Raw genomic sequence first — 16,916 nt, 5'->3', positions numbered from 1 at the left:
CACGCCTGCCCTCCCTTCACTCATTCCACACACAATATATTATAGTCTTTTTTATTTTTATTAAATCACAAACAATTCAGGGTACTCGGCCTTACCAAATTCATTAGAAACCATGTGGGATTGTGAGGGGACCTGGATGGGGGGGCAAGGAGAGAAGACTTGCTCTCCCCAGGCCTACACTACAGGACTAAAACATCAGAAATCACCTCAAGGAGATGCGGGGTACAAAATCCAGGGCTTGAGCCCCCCAGAAGGGGCAGCGGGAGTGAAAGCCACCCCTGAGGGCTGGTGTGGTATGGGGATGAGCAGGTTCTTTCAGACCTGAACCTCAGGGAAGAATTCAAATGCTCATTATTGTCTGCAAGGAGAAAGGCTCACTATCAAGTTGCCCCACCTTCCCCACAGGGACCTAGGGGTACCCAGTGCCAAGCACAGCTGAGGTGGAAGGCTTTGGGCCCTTGCTCCATCAGTTCCACCTGGGGATGAAGGACTTGGGGAAGACAGAGGTGGGAGCGTGCAGGGGCAGCTCCCTGGCTCCAGTACCAGAAGGCTATAACTGAGCCAGGCAGCTGTACCAGGTGCCGGGAAACCAGAGGGGCTATTGCCCCACAGGAGAGGAGAGTGAGGCAGGTGAAACTGGTGTTAGGGGTAGGGGGAAAGGTGTTAATGACCCAGCTTAACCTGTAAAAGATGTGTGGTTCCCCCATGTTCAGAAGCTGGAAATAGGGGGTACAGGTGGTGGGAAAAGGGCACTTTCCCGCGAGCCATGCCATTCCTAGGTTACTTCCCAGCAGCCCCTGGGGGTACCAGGGCCAATCATGGGGACAACTGACCCTTCACCTCCTTCCACATGGCCAGCTAGTCTCAGGGCAGAGAAGAGGGAATACCTGCCCCTTCCCTCCCTCAGGCCCAGCCCACCAATTCCTAGGAAGGCAGGCTGGTTTGTAGGGCTGAGGCCCTGCTGCCTGCTCAGGGCCTGAAAGTGTGAGATTTCCTAATCCCCTTCAGTTGGCCTGTGGTGGGACCACACCCCCAGCTCCCCTGAGTGTAAGTGAGGACTTAATGGCTTCACCAAAACTGTTCCTTAAAGCTTGCAGCCCGTCCTCAACCCAGAGAGGGTGTGGAGGTAGACAGGCCCTGGGAAGGTGGCAGGGAGGGGTGGTATCCTCTCCCCCGCCCCAAGAGCTAGTGCTCTTCCAGACAACCCAACTGGCTATTCCCATGGGGGCCCTTCTCCCTAGGGGAGGACAAAAACCCAGCAACAGTAAAGGGGGTAGAGAGATTTGGCAACTTCTGTCATTACTTGAAAGCGCTGGTTCCTTTTCAACCTCCATCTTCTGATCAGGTCTGTATGCAATATTCCCTTCCCGCCACCCATTCTGGGCTCAGAGGGGCAGCCTTCATTACTGCCCGGCCCCACCCTGAGTGTTCTCCGGGGGTGGACCAACCCAGGGCCCTGGGAGGAACTCATACCCCCAGGAGGCTCTTCTCGTCCTCCTTGGGGCTGGGCTCCTCCTGAACCTTCTTCATCTCCCAGCCCCTGACCCAGGTGTAGGCAGAGGAGCCACCCAGCACCATCATGTTGCTTGTCCACCAGAGTAAGCTCTTGGTCTCCTCGTAGTAGAGGACGGCCAGCACAGTCTGGGCACAAGCCTTGGCCGTGCCTGACACATTGTGGGTCAGGGGGCTGGTGAACTTGATCTGCACTCCTGTCACATAGCCGATGGCGAAGCCGAATAGGCCGCCCAGCGTCATCATACCCCAGAAGTGGGCACTGCCCAGATGGGTGAAGCTTCGGAGGGCCTGCAGCTCCCCCAGCAGCAGGAGCAGGGGCAGGAAGAGGACACAGGCATTGGCGTTGTTGTAGAAGGTCAGGCGCCAGATGCTGCCGTCCACCACCGGAAGCACCTTCTTGGTGTAGATGGCGTTGAGTGAGACGCAGAGGCTGGCCAGCACACCAAACAGGGTGCCCACCCAAGACAGGGTTCCCTCTGCCCCCTCCTGGTCCACGCCAAGCCAGAAGCCACCTGCAGTGGGGAGAAGAGGGATGATGACAGGGAGGAGGAAGGACGGAGAATCTTGACACCAAAGTTCATGGCCTGTGCAATGCTTCCCTCACAGCCCCACCCTCCCCACTCCTCCCTCCAACAAATATGTCCAAAGTCTCTACTACGCACGAAGGCTGTAGCAAGGGCTGGGGAAATGGCCCAGGACAAGACAGGCTCTTCACGGAGCTTACATTCTAGCAGAGGAAAAAGGCATTAAAGCAATTCGTTTCCCAATTACTTATTTAATTACAATTGTGGCAGGATCCCTGAAACAGTACAGCGTGCTATAAGAACCCCTAACCAGAGACAGCTGGCCTGGGGCATCTGGAAAGTGCCATTTGAGCAGATTCTGGAGGATGAGTACCGCTTAGGATTTAAGGTGACCTTGGGCAAGTGAGTTAAGATCTCTGAGCCTCAACTTCCTCTTCTGTTAAAACGGGAACATACCATGTAATCATGTGAGCAGTAAGGTAGAAGTATTTGTGGTCTGAAGTTGTCTGGGACAGCCACTGTTTCTGAGACTTCTACTCTCATGCCACTTCCTTGTTATAGAGGCTCTATGGCCCCCCACTGCCCACCATCAAGGCTACACTCCTCAGCCTGGCACCCCACCCTGGGCTTCCTGCACTCTTGTCACCTCTTTGTCCCATGATTGCCCCGAGTCGCCTCCCTTGTCGCCCTGCTTCTCACTCTGGGGCTCAGTGTCCTTGTTCACTGCCTGCACCAGAAAACACCCTCCTTCCTCCTTTAAGAACAAAGTCCACCTCTGCCAGGGAAGACCTTTCCCGATACCCTGGCACTCAGACCTCTTCCCTACCTCTTACTACCCGTGTTTTCCTTCAAAACCCCTTGTCTGCCCTGGGCTGCTAGGCACCTGCCCACAGGGATAGTCTGGTCTCCTCAGGTAGACCCCACACTCCAGAAGGCAGGGGCTGAACCTTATACACGTTGTATCCTCTGCCACAGCATCCAGCAACATGGGGCGTGGGAAAAGCAGGGGCTTTGGTGTCAAAGAGATTTGGGCTCCAGTTAGGCTCTGTCATTCAAAAGCTGAGTGGCCTGGGAAAGTTACTTAACCTCTCTGAGTTCCAGTTTCCTTCATCTGTAAAGATCTGGGTCACTTTCTTGACTTCCCCACTCCAACCAATCTACTGTCCACCTTGCAAGATCACCAGGGTGATCTTCCTAAAGTGCAGATTAGCTCAGGCCCTGTCCTGGCTTAAAGCCCCTCAGTGAGCCCCCACTGCCCTTGGGAAAAAGTCCAGACTCAACTGTCAGGGCCAGCACTATGTGGAGTCAGCTTAACTGGGCAGCCTCATGTCTGTGAGCTCGTACTGGCCCAGCCAAGAACTACATGTGCTCTTCCTTCTGCCTAGAACATTCTCTGCTCACTCCTTCCCTTTCACCCATGCAGCACCTCCTCCAGAAAGCCTGCTTGGATTGCCCCTCCCCAATCCTGCACCTTCTATGTCCCCATCACAACCCCTACCACTCTAGCATAACTGTCATTTACTGGCATCCTTCATCAACACACCCTCCATGAGTGCAGGAACCAAGTCCAGCCTTGTATCCCTACAGCCTGTCACAGTGCCTGGCTTGCTCCTGGCTACAATTAGTATTTGTTGAATGAATAAATGAACGAATAAGGGTTGTTATGAGTATTCTGAGTATGTCATACTGTGGTGGCTTGTGTGTTGCTATGATGCTAAAAGCTATGCCACCAGTATTTCAAATACCAGCAGGTTAACCCATGGTGGATAGGTTTTAGTGGAGCTTCCAGACTAAGACAGACTAGAAAGAAAGGCCTGGCGATCAACTTCTGAAAATTAGACAGTGAAAACCCTAGGGATCACAACAGAATGTTGTTTGATATAGTGCTGGAAGATGAGCCTCGTAGGTCGGAAGGCACTCAAAATACACAGTGGCCACAACAACAGACTCGAGTATACCAACCATCGTGAAGATGGCACAGGACTGGGCAACATTTTGTTCCATTGTATATGGGGTTGCCGACCCTGCTGGCAACTAACAACGGCATGAGTATTAAAGAAGACAAGGCACCTACTACCTCCGAGGCAATCAACAAACAGTCCTCTCCTTTTCCTTGGCATAGCCTTGGCATGTATCTGCTCTGTGTGGGACGGCTGCACCACCGCCTCACCTGCTCAGCCAGAAGCACCACCAACCCTCTGGCTGGTTACCTTCAGATCCAGAAGAGACTGAAACCTAAAGGTTCCGGACCCCAGAGGAACTCTCGGCCAGAAGGAGCTTTGAAAGGCACTATGTGACGTGGGGTGGCAGGGAGAGGAGGCCAGGAACACTCACCTGCCTGTGACCCATCTTCCCCACAGGCAGGAAAGCGGGCCAGGCCCTGGGGCAGGTGAGGGACGAGCACCAGCCTCCCTGACCCCCTGTCCCACCAGGCCAGCAGTTCTCTGGAGCTATCTCACCATTGGCTCCTTTGATTACTTGCTGGACATGGGCCCAGTTTCCTAGTGACTACACCTTCTTGCCTGTAAATTCTCCTACCTGGAGGGGTCTCCCTCCAGTCCTGGAAGGCTCAGCAGGGCTGAAGTGGAGATCTCATTTGGCAAGGAGAGAGAGGAAGTGAGGCTAGGGGACACCCATTCCAGCGCCCCTGAGGGAAGGGGGGCAAGTGTGAGGGCTCTGCCAGGAGTGTCTTGGCTCCTCTCATGCTTACCTTGCCCTCCTCGCCCAGCGTTCCCTCTTGGGCCTAGACTGAGCAGCCCCAGATCCAGCAGAAACATTTTCTAGGACAGGTAGCATGGGATGGGCCTCTCCTACAACTAGTGCACCTCTGCCTGGGGCTCAGAGGCGTCACTGAAGAATACGCAGTCCAAACTATGAACTTTCTGGCACCAAGGAAAACCTGAACAGATTCACATCAAGATCACATTCTTGGACAACAGAGCTACAGAGGCACCCCAAGGGTATGGGATGCTGGGGGCTCTCCAACCCAGAGTGCTGGCCAATAAAACGCTGTGATGATAGAAACGTTCTGTAATGCATAGTCCAGCGTGGGAGCCACTAGTCACATGTGGCTATTGAGCACTTGAAATGTGGCTACAGAACCAGTGAATGAGCAACAGAATTTATTTCATTTAATTTTACCTAATTTAAATAGCCATATGTGGCCAGTGGCTACTGTAGTGGATTGTGCAGTTCTAAATCTTCCCTGGAGAAGAACAGAGCAGTAGAAGCACAGGTCCAGGAGGCTTGTCAGCCTGGCCAACTGGACCACTTATTAGCTGTGTGGTTCTGGGCAAGTAACTTAACCTCTCTGAGCCTATGTTCTCATTTGTAAAATGGAGATGATCACAGTTATGCCACCACCCAGGGGACCTCTCAGGAGATGCTGTATGTGAAATGATTAGCACAGTGTCATCATCAATGATTATTATTTCTGAGGGTCAAGCCCAGGAAGACAGCTAAGACCTCTCAAAGCACATCTCTGGGCACTGTCTCAGGCACTATCGTGAGCCAGAAAGATCAGAGGATGTATTAATTAAAAAATACATGGTCCTCTAGAAAGCACTGGGTCGGGGTCAGGGCACTTGGGCTCTTGAGAGGCAACATAGTATAGTGGTCAAGTGTGGGAACTATGGAGCCAGACAGCTTGAGTTCAGATCCCAGTTCTGCCACTTATTAGCTGTGTGACCTTGGACAAGTTACTTAACCCCTCTGTGCCTTGGTTTTTTTTCTGTAAAATGTGGATTATACTCATACTTCTTTATGAGGATTAGTTGAATTTGCATGGGTAGAAGTGCTTAGATCTGTGCCTGACACAGGGTAAGCACTCAGTCAATGTTAGTTGCTTTTGCTACTGCTGCTGTTGTAGTTATTATTCTAGCACTAGCTGGGCCTCTAATTTGCAGGGGACCTTAGGCTAGTCATTTGCTTTCCCTAGACCCCAGACTCTTCTTTATATGACCGCTGCACCAAGAGAGCTGGGACAGATAAAGTCCAAAGATCTCAGAAAGGTTGTTCTGTGGGTTTCGGCCCCCAAGCCCACCCCATTCCCCGTGGCCCGGCCGCCCTCTCACCGATGATGATGCCGCAGGTGAGCAGGGCATAGAAGGAGGTAGTCTGCTTGAGCAGCAGGTAGGAGAGCAGCACGTTGAACACGGTGGTGAGCGAGCGGCCCACATTGTAGAAGGCCACCCCGACATACTTGAGGCAGAGGTTGTTGAAGGTGATCATGCCGACGAAGACCACGGACAGGGGCAGGATACTGCGGGCCACCCTCAGGTCCAGGTGCAGAGTGGGGAAGTCCACATAGCCGGGGCAGCAGGCGGCCAGTGTGCTGAGGCCCTTGCACAGCAGCGTGGTGACCAGGCACTGGTAGAAAGTGACGAAGATGGGGGTGTCCAGCTGCAGGGAGGGGCTGTCCAGCAGGTATTTGTTAAGGAACACCATGGAGATGGAAGTTACCCAGTACAGAGAGACCACCAGTGCGATCTGCAATGCCCGTAGTAGGAAGGGCTTCTCCTCGCTGGCCTGGGCCTCTCCGGAGGGGTCGGAGGCCGCCATCAGTGCCATGTGCAGGATCCGGGACCGCTTCAGAGGCGCCCTGTTCATGGTAGCGGAGGAGCTGGGTCACCCCACTGCCTGAACCCTGAATCCCTGGTGTACAGGACAGTAAGGTCACTTCTGCTTTCTGCAGCCCTCAACTGTCAGATGGGGGAGACACATGGGTCCTTCTGCTTTGGGATGAGTCCAGCTGTGCTGTTCTACAACCTGCTTCTACCCTGCGCGGGGCTCATGAGACAAGACACAGGGAAGGAGTGGGGACAGGCTAAGGTAATGGGGCAGGGCAGAGATGACCGTGAGGGGAGAAGGGAGGGGACAGAATGGAAGGAGAAGGTGCAGGGAGAGGGAGCAGGGGGAATAATGGAGGGCGAAGGTGCGAGAAAAGGGCGGAGGGACACTATGGGGAAAGGGCACTGAGAGGGTTTGGGGCAGGGAGGCGTGCAAGGAAACAGGGGTGTAGGGGGTGTCAGAGGTGCCCAGGGAGGGGTCCGAAGGATGCGGAACAGGCCCGTGCAGGCCATGCTGCGCCAGCTTGAACCGGGAGCCTCAGGACATCCGACGCCACCTCCGCCAGCGAGGCGGGCTCAAGACTCATTTCCTGACACGCCCCCGACCCCTTAAAGGGCCCGCACGCCCCGCGTCACTCTTAAAGCCACAGCCCCGGAAAAACTGAATTCGGAAGGGAGGGCGCGTGTCGGGGCCCCCAGCCAGCCGTCCGCAGATGGTGGGGAGATCGCAGGAGTCGCAGAAGACTTTTCTGCGTGCTTGAGCCGCGCCCGCCTTCCTGGAAGAGCTCTAGACCCGTCCCCCGCCCACCCTCAGCTCCGTCTTCTCCATGGGCCACCAGCTCCCCACTCGGCTAAGGGGCAGGACCATCCCGGCCAGGCCGCGCCCCCAGAGCCTTGGCAGCGCCTCCGCGCCCCTGCGCTTCCAGAGACCCACTCACTATCAGCCCTGCGTCTCTCCACCAAGCCCTGCTCAGTGTTCCAGAACCTTGTTGCAGACCCTTCTTTCCCCCATTTTCACTGCCCCCAGTTCGTCTCCCAAGCTCGAGACCCCCGTCAGCGCTCCCAGAGGCCGGAGGCCGCGCCGCCTCTTCCAGAACTCAGCTTGTCCGCGCTGACCGCCATTCGAGACCCTCCCAGCCGGCCAAGATCTGAGCTCCCTGAGCCTCAATGCAGCGCCCCTGCCACCATCCCGTCACCCCTCCCATTTCATTGACTCCCCGCCCCCTAGCTAGCGCTGCCGCAAGCCCCGGCAACCGGGCCCGCGCTCCTGGGCCGCGAAGGCAACCCAGCGCTCACCGCTTCCTCTGCACTGGCTGCCCGCCCGCACCACACTGCGCCGCACCTGCTCCCACCGTTTCTATCAGCCGCGCCCTAGGAGAAGACTTCCTGCTTCCCCCTCGGGCACGGGCGACACGCCAGCCGCACCAGCCCGCACCCACTTGGGGCCCTGGGGTGGTGGCGGGGCGACCCCTGCCCCAGCCCGGCCTCGGCCCCGGCCCCGGCCCCGGGTTATTCCGCCGGTCATGGGTGCAGGCATCCACCTCTTTCCAAAGCCACCCAGGCCCCCTCCCCGCACCCCGGCCCGCCAGGGACACCCGACTCCAGTTACCGCAGCTTGCACGTCCTGGGGCCCCACTGCATTCCTGGCGCGGCGCACACCCAGACTACGCTTCCTGAAGTGCACGCGGGAAAGGGCCCGGATTCTTCCCGCCTGCAGGGAGTGCAGGGCCCCCTGCCCTCTCCCAGGGACCGAGCCTGGGGAAGTCAAGTCGGTCACCCAGATCCATCACTCATCAGGAGTCCGGGAGGGCTATCTTTTGTTCCCTGTCTAGTTCCAACTGCTTCTTCTTCCAGAGCCTGAGTTCTAGTCACTGTGAAACCCCCGGGCTGGACTATAAATACCAGCGGGGCTCAACCTCCTTGCTCAAAATTGGTTGGTGTCGTGGAGATAGGAGTCATTGTGTGGCGTAAATGGTTAAGCGCGCAGATTAATGGTTTGAACCCACCCAGAGGCACCTCGAAAAAGACAGGAAAGTTCACAGCTTCACAGCCTTGAAAACCCCGTGGAGCAGTTCTACTCTGCACCCATGGGGTCGCCGTGAGTGGGAATAGACTGGACAGCAACTAACAACAACATGGTTGAGGGTAATAGTCAGTTTTTAATATTTCAAAAACCAATTAATTAGTACCATTTAGTATACTGGTGGGAGTCCCTGGATGGCTCAAATAGTCCAGCCAGAGGTGCCTCGGAAGAAAGGTCTGGTGATCTATTTCCAAAAAATCAGCCATTGAAAATCCTACGGAGCACAGTTCTACTCTGAAACACATGGGGTCACTGTGGTCACTAGTGCGAATGGATTGGATGGCAACTGGTTTGGGTTTTTTCTTTTTTGGCAGGGGGCGGGGTTTGTATACTGGTGAGATGTTATGACATCTGTGACTTGCTTTAAAATACTCACCAAAGAGAGAGAGAAGCAAGATAGGCAAATAAGATGTTGCAGCTGGGTGATAGGTACCTGGGGGTTTATTATGCTAGTCTTACTTTTTTGTACATTTGAAAATTTCCATAACAGGAAGGTTAAACCTGTGCAGTGCATTTAAAGTCTCACCTGCTAACTGCACAACCCTAGACCTGGCTCCACTTAACACAGCTCTTGCAGGGCTATAGGAAAATGGCAGCTCCAGGGCAAGTGGAATTCTCCAGAACAAACTCTGTGCCAGAACCTGTCCTCTTCCACCTGGCTCTGGGATACCCACACTCTTCCATTACCACCCCCCTCCCCATAACTTCTTAAAATATCCCTTTGGGGAAAGCAGAGACTTAGCAGGGCTGAGCTGGTCTCCTGATCCTGGAGTCTCCTTCCAGGGCCAAGCTTTCAAAGTTGTGGGTTTTATTTCATAAAGAGCAATGCCTGCCTGCCCATGTCTCTTCTCCCTTAGGCCTGAGATTTCTGTCTTTATTGTCACAAGTGATTTAATGACAAACAGGGCTGACTTGTCTCTGAGAGGTCCCTGGTTACCTGGAAGGTAACAGAAATCGACTTATTTGATGAATATGCTGCTACCTTGAGCCCCGAGTGGAGCGATATGTACTGTATATAGGCCAGATGCTAGGTGTGGTGGTGGTGGGGAACAGTCTGGGCTCTCCATTGACCTGTCTCCAATCTCTGCTCCTACATCGAACCTGTAATTCCACCATTAGAGTCCCTCCCTTGGATTAAGGTTGTAACAGACCAGTACAGCAAGTTTCCCAGTTTCTAATCCCTTTGTGGCATCAGGATTGGAGGAAGATTCATTACCAACCTGCTTTTATGCAGATGATACAACCTTGTTTGCTGAAAGTGAAGAGGACTTGAAGTACTTACTGATAAAGATCGAAGACCACAGCCTTCAGTATGGATTACACCTCAACATAAAGAAAACAAAAATCCTCACAACTGGACCAATAAGCATACACATCATGATAAACGGAGAAAAGATTGAAGTTGTCAAGGATTTCGTTTTACTTGAATCCACAATCGACACCCATGGAAACAGCAGTCAAGAAATCAAACGATGGACACATTGCATTGGGTAAATCTGCTGCAAAAGACCTTTAAAGTATTGAAAAGCAAAGATGTCACCTTGAAGACGAAGGTGGACTTGACCCAAGCCATAGTGTTTTCAATTGCCTCATTTGCATATGAAAGCTGGAAAATGAATAAGGAAGACTGAAGAAGAATCGATGCCTTTGAATTATGGTGTTAGCAAAAATATTGAATATACCATGGACTGCCAGAATGAACAAATCTGTCTTGGAAGAAGTACAGACAGAAAGCTCCTTAGAGGAAAGGATGATGGGACTTTGTCTCACATACCTTGGACGTGTTATCCGGAGGGATCAGTCCCTGGAGAAGGACATCATGCTAGGTAAAGTAGAGGGTCAGCAAAAAAGAGGAAGACTCTCAATGAGATGGATTGACACAGTGGTTGCATCAAGGGCCTCAAGCATAACAACGATCATGAGGATGGCACAGGACTGGGCAGTGTTTTGTTCTGTCATACATAGGATCGCTATGAGTTGGAACCCACTCGACTGCACCTAACAACAACAACAAGGGAAAAGGGGACGTGAGGATGTTTCTTAGTGGTCTAAGGAGCTGAACTTTTGCGCAAACGGTCTGCTTTTGAATTTTCCTTGAAACTCGTTGCCGTTGAGTCGATTCCGACTCATAGCAACCCTATAGGACAGAGTAGAACTGCCCCATAGGGTTTCTAAGGCTGTAATCTTTATGGAAGCAGAGTGCCACGTCTTTCTCCAGAGTAGCGGCTGGTAGGTTGGAACCACTGATCTTTTTGTTAACAGCCGGGCCCTTTAACCACTGCACCACCAGAGCTCCTGAATTTTCCTTAAGGAATGCAGATTGTTTAGACTATCCATAAAAGGTGATGTTTTAGGTCTTGTCTAGAATTTTCACCCAGTGTGTGAGTTTGAGAGGTACACTTGGTGTGAGGTGGAATGTAAGTTCAACCACGGGGCAGGTGGAGGGCTGTTGTAAACCAGGGAGTAGTTCCCTTTATGTTTGTGTCCTCTTTTCTTGCTTGGCTGGGAGCCACTTATGTCAGAAGATGATTTCTGCCAGGCAGGGCGAATGGAACTAATGTCCCAGGTGCAAGGGACAGTGGCTCTGTACCAAGGGATACGGACTGAGAGCTCCTGGGAGAAGACAGATGTTGACCATCTCACCCATGTTCCAACAAGGACTCATGAGCCTACCCTATGGGATGGACACCACTAATTGTCTACTAAGATTCATTCTCCCATTCTTCCCAAATAATTCAATTGTAGCTAATGATTAATTTGTAGCCAACCAGAAACTACATCCGTAGCCTCCCTTGTGGCTATGTGAACCATGTGACTTAGTGAATCCTGAAGGGGGGATGGTGTGTGCTACTTTTCAGATCTGGGCCTTGAAACATTAGGTAAGTGCTCCTCCATGCTCTCCTCCTGTTCCCACCACCATCTGGAACTCAAACGTATCTATAGATAAGGGAAGTGTCTTAGGGGCTGGGAGAGTAACATGATGGAAAGAGCCAGGGTCTCTGATTGTGTAGAGCAGAGCTACCTGCCAGCCGGGACTGCACACTGTGGGCTGTTATATAAGAGAGGCCAAAGGGGCCTCTTTGTTACATCAGAGAGGCCAAAGGGGCCTCTTTGTTACAGCAGCTAGGGCTTTACCCATGGTTATGGATTGAATTATGTTCCCCCAAAATATGTGTTATAAACCCTCATATCTATGCCTGTGGTTCCCCCACGCATCTGTCAGTTTGTCGTACAGTGGGGTTTGCATGTTGCTATGATGCTGGAAGCTATGCCACCAGTATTCAAATACCAGCAGGGTCACCCATGGCAGATAGGTTTCAGTTGAGCTTCCAGGCAAGGACAGACTAAGAAGAAGGGCCTAACGGTCTACTTCTGAAAAGAATTAGCCAGTGAAAACTTTATGAATAGCAGTGGAACATTGTCTGATATAGTGCCAGAAGATGAGCCCCTCAGGTTGGAAGGCACTCAAAAGATGACTGGGGAAGAGCTGCATCCTCAAAGTTGTAGATGGAGTCAAGCTTTCAAGACCTTCATTTGCTGATATGGCATGACTCAAAATGAGAAGAAAACAGCTGCAAACATCCATTAATAATTGGGACATGGCCTGTATGAAGTATGAATCTTTGGAAATTGGAAATCATCAAAAATGAAATGGAAAGCATAAATACCGATATCCTAGGCATTAGTGAGCTGAAATGTACTGGTATTGGCCATTTTGAATTAGACAATCATATGGTCTACTATGCCAGGAATGACAACTTGAAGAGGAATGGTGTTGCATTCATCATCAAAAGAACATTTCAAGATCTATCCTGAAGTACAATGCTGTCAGAGATAGGATAATATCCATACACCTGCAAGAAAGACTGGTTAATACAACTATTATTCAAATTTACACACCAACCACTAAGGCCAAAGATGAAGAAGCTGAAGATTTTTATCAACCTCTGCAGTCTGAAATTGATCAAACATTTGCAATCATGATGTGTCATAATTACTAGTGATTGGAATTTGAAAGCTGGAAACAAAGAAGAAAGATCAGTAGTTGGAAAATATGGCCTTGTTGATAGAAATGATGCTGGAGATCGCATGACAGAATTTTGCAAGACCAATGACTTATTTATTGCAAGTAGCTTTTTTCAACAACATAAATGGCGACTATACACATGGACCTTGCCTGATGGAATACACAGGAATCAAACTGACTACATCTGTGGAAAAAGACGATGGAGAAGCTCAATATCATCAGATAGAACACGTCCAGGGGCCAACTGCAGAACAGACCATCAGTTGCTCATACGCAAGTTCAAGTTGAAACTGAAGAAAATTAGAGCAAGTCCACAAGAGCTAAAGTACGACCTTGAGTATATACCACCTGAATTTAGAGACCATCTCAAGAATAAATTTGACCCGTTAAACACTAATGACCAAAGACAAGACGAGTTGTGGAATGACATCAAGAACATCATACATGAAGAAAGCAAGAGGTCATTAAAAAGACAGGAAAGAAAAGACCAAAATGGATGTCAGAAGAGACTCTGAAACTTGCCCTTGAACGTTGAGTAGCTAAAGCGAAAGGAAGAAATGATGAAGTAAAAGAGCTGAACAGAAGATTCCCAAGGGCCGTTCGAGAAGACAAAGTAAAGTATTATAATGACATGTGAAAAGACCTGGAGTTAGAAAACCAAAAAGGAAGAACATGCTCAGCATTTCTCAGGCTGAAAGAACTGAAGAAAAAATTCAAGCCTCAAGTTGCAATATTGAAGGATTCTACAGGGAAAATATTAAAGGACGCAGGAAGCATCAAAAGAAGATGGAAGGAATACAGAGTCACTATACCAAAAAGAAGTGGTCGACATTCAACCTATTTCAGGAGATAGCATATGATCAGGAACCGATAGTACTGAAGGAAGAAGTCCAAGCTGCACCGAGGGCAATGGCAAAAAACAAGGCTCCAGGAATTGATGGAATACCAACTGAGATGTCTCAACAAATGGATGCAGCGCTGGAAGTGCTCACTTGTCTAGACCAAGAAATTTGGAAAATAGCTACATGGCTAACTGACTGGAAGAGATTCATATTTATGCCTATTCCCAAGAAAGGTGATCCAACCAAATGTGTAAATTATCGAACAATGTCACTGATATCACATGCAAGTAAAATTTTGCTGAAGATCATTCAAAAGTGGCTGCAGTAGTACATTGACAGGGAACTGCCAGAAATTCAAGCCGGATTCAGAAGAGGATGTGGAACCAGGGATATCATTGCTGATGTCACATGGATCCTGGCTGAAAGCAGAGAATACCAGAAAGATGCTTACTTGTGTTTTATTGACTACGCAAAGGCATTCGACTGTGTGGATCATAACAAATTATGGATAACATTGTGAAGAATAGGAATTCCAGAACACGTAATTGTGCTTATGAGGAACCTGTACATAGATCAAGAGGCAGTCGTTCGAACAGAACAGGGGGATACTGGGTGGTTTAAAATCAGGAAAAGTGTGCAGCAGGGCTGTATCCTTTCACCATACCTATTCAATCTGTATGCTGAGCAAATAATCTGAGAAGCTGGACTATATGAAGAAGAATGTGGCATCAGGATTGGAGGAAGACTCACTTAGCACCTGTATTATGCAGATGACACAACCTTGCTTGCTGAAAGTGAAGAGGACTTGAAGCACTTACTGATGAAGATCAAAGTCCACAGACTTCAGTATGGATTACACCTCAACATAAAGAAAACACCTCAGCATAAAGAAAACAAAAATCCTCACAACTGGACCAATAAGCAACATCAGGATAAATGGAGAAAAGATTGAAGTTGTCAAGGATTTCATTTTACTTGGATCCACAATCAACACCCATGGAAGCAGCAGTCAAGAAATCAAAAGACACATTTCATTGGGCAAATCTGCTGCAAAAGACCTCTTTAAAGTGTTAAAAAGCAAAGATGTCACTTTAAAGACTAAGGAGTGCCTGAGCCAAGCCTTGGGTATTTCAATCACCTCATATGCGATTGCTGGACAATGAATAAGGAAAGCTGAACAATGAATAAGAAAGATCGAAGAAGAATTGATACCTTTCAATTGTGGTGTTGGCGAAGAATATTGAATATACCATGGTCTGCCAAAAGAATGAACAAATCTGCTTTGGAAGAAGTACAACCAGAATGCTTCTTAGAAGCAAGGATAGCAAGACTATGTCTCACATACTTTGGACATGTTATCAGGAAGGATCAGTCCCTGGATAAAGACATCACGCTTGGTAAAGTAGAGGGTCAGCAAAAAAGAAGAAGACCCTCAATGAGATGTATTGACACAGTGGCTGCGACAGTGAGCTCAAGCATAACAATGATTGTAAGGACGGCGCAGGCCTGGGCAGTGTTTCATTCTGTTGTGCATAGGGTTGCTATGAGTTGAACCCACTCGAAGGCACCTAACAACAACAACAACAACAACATGCCTGTGGTTATAATCCCATTTGGGAATGGGTTGTCCTTGTTTATGTTAATGAGGCAGGATTAGCGTAGGGTGTATCTTGAGTCAATCTCTTTTGAGCTATAAAAAGAGATTAAGTAAGCCAGTAGAGATGGGGTAAGACAGATGCCAAGACACACGGAGATCTCTAAGGAACCAGGAAGCAGAAGCTGAAGAGACAAGGACCTTCTTCCAGAGCTGACAGAAAGAAAGCGTTCTCCTAGAGCTGGTGCTCTGAATTTGGACTTCTAGCCTCCTAAACAGTGAGAAAATAAATTTCTGTTTGTTAAAGCCATCTACTTATGGTATTTCTGTTATAGCAGCACTAGATAACTAAGATACCCACTTGTTGTGGTATGATGGATCGCCTTTAGATGACCTTTCTTGCCATGGTCTTGTAACTCCCACCAAACGATTGTATGGGATTATGCAAATACGGTGTTTGGGGCCCACAAGGGAATGGGACAGCTTGCTAATAATGTAAATAAGTTGCATGGTACTCTTGTGGGGCTGGGACAACGCAAATAAGGTGTATGGAACCCTAATGAGGGGATTGGTCCTTTTTGCCATCCCGCTAGGCTTAAAATGAGCCATCCCAGAGGCAGACGGGGGAATCTCACGACCATCAAGAAAGAAGATCTGCAAGAGGAGTGCCTCCTTTGAACTGAGGTCACTGCCCTGGGAGCCTCCTAGAACCAGGAGACAGAGAGAGAGAGAGAGTTGTAATACCCGAGACAGTGCAAGACAGCGAGAAGCAGCGGCAGAGAAATGGCAGCAGCAGAGGCAGAACTAGGAGACTGGCAGGAGACTAAACAGTGAGTGTGCTGACCCCCGGAGTGAGAGAGCTGAGAGCCTTCGGGCAGGAGGCTTGCTGGTGGAGTGGGGTCCCTCTGGGTACTTATTGGTGGATATAAAGAAGAGAGCAGAGGCTGGGCTGAGGGGTTAAGGGCCAGAGGGAAGCCTGCCTGTGGGCAAGGCTGAGAAGAGGCTGCCCTGATCAAAGAACTGTATCCCGAGTCATCTCTGATCCTGAATTGTAACTTGCTGCTTCCTGAATAAACCCCATAATCATGAATATTGTCTGTGAGTTCTGTGTGGCCATTGCAATGAATTATGGAACTCAGCAGAGGAGAGTAGAGAATGCCGTGGGAGGGACAGTTGGTGTCAGAATTGGTAAAAAGGTTGGAGAGCAGACATGACTGACCTCTGCCTCATAGGAATCAGCCTTGGGCTGTTGATGATGATAATGATTCTTCTTCCCCCTCATGAAGTTACAGAGGTCAGACAATGTTCCCACGCCATTCTTACAGTCGTCTATACTCCCTTCTCCTCACGTGCAGATTCCCTAGGCAAAATAAGAAGGCATGATATTGTTAGTCTGAGCTCTGTCTTTCTCTTGCTTTCTTTCTTAGTTTCTTCCTTCCTTCCTCTCTCCTTCCCTCTTTCCCTCCCTCCCTTCTTTCATTCCTCCCTCCTTCCATTCCTCCTTCCCTCCCTCTCTTCCTTTCTTCTTAATTTATGCTGTCATTATCCAGGACCCAGCACAATGCCTGGCACAGGAGGTGCTCGGTACCTATTTGTGGAATGAATGGAAGTGGGACCCTGGGTTGTGGTTGTTGTTAGTTGCCATGCAGTTGATTCCAACTCATGGCGACCCCATGTGTGCAAAGTAGAACTGCTCCATAGCATTTTCAAGGCCGTGACCTTTCAGAATCAGATCCCTAGGCCTGTCTTCCGAGGCACCTCTG

General features: G+C 50.0%; 1 protein-coding gene across 1 annotated transcript; it reads right to left on the bottom strand.

Moving 5' to 3' along the window:
- Positions 1–791: 791 nt before the first annotated feature.
- Positions 792–6,658, bottom strand: SLC35C1 (solute carrier family 35 member C1). The gene is made up of 2 exons (XM_004387652.2): positions 6,113–6,658; positions 792–2,027 (listed from the first exon to the last, which is right to left on the bottom strand). Exons 1-2 carry the CDS (start codon positions 6,645–6,647, stop codon positions 1,468–1,470), a joined length of 1,095 nt encoding a protein of 364 aa, XP_004387709.1. The 5' UTR covers positions 6,648–6,658; the 3' UTR covers positions 792–1,467.
- Between the last annotated feature and the right edge of the window lie 10,258 nt (positions 6,659–16,916).

The sequence above is a fragment of the Trichechus manatus genome, unplaced genomic scaffold (assembly GCF_000243295.1).
Source record: "Trichechus manatus latirostris isolate Lorelei unplaced genomic scaffold, TriManLat1.0 scaffold00191, whole genome shotgun sequence".
In the NCBI taxonomy this organism is placed as follows: Eukaryota; Metazoa; Chordata; class Mammalia; order Sirenia; family Trichechidae; genus Trichechus; species Trichechus manatus.
Note: the sequence above shows the minus strand (reverse complement) of the source record. Positions and strands in the feature narration are given on the sequence as shown.

Bases quoted from the DNA above. Each gene is read 5' to 3' on its own strand.
- SLC35C1 (XM_004387652.2), bottom strand. From the start codon at position 6,647: ATGAACAGGGCGCCTCTGAAGCGGTCCCGGATCCTGCACATGGCACTG. The intron at 2,028-6,112 runs GTGAGAGGGCGG...TCCCCACTGCAG, and splicing joins CACCTGCGGCATCATCATCG to GTGGCTTCTGGCTTGGCGTG.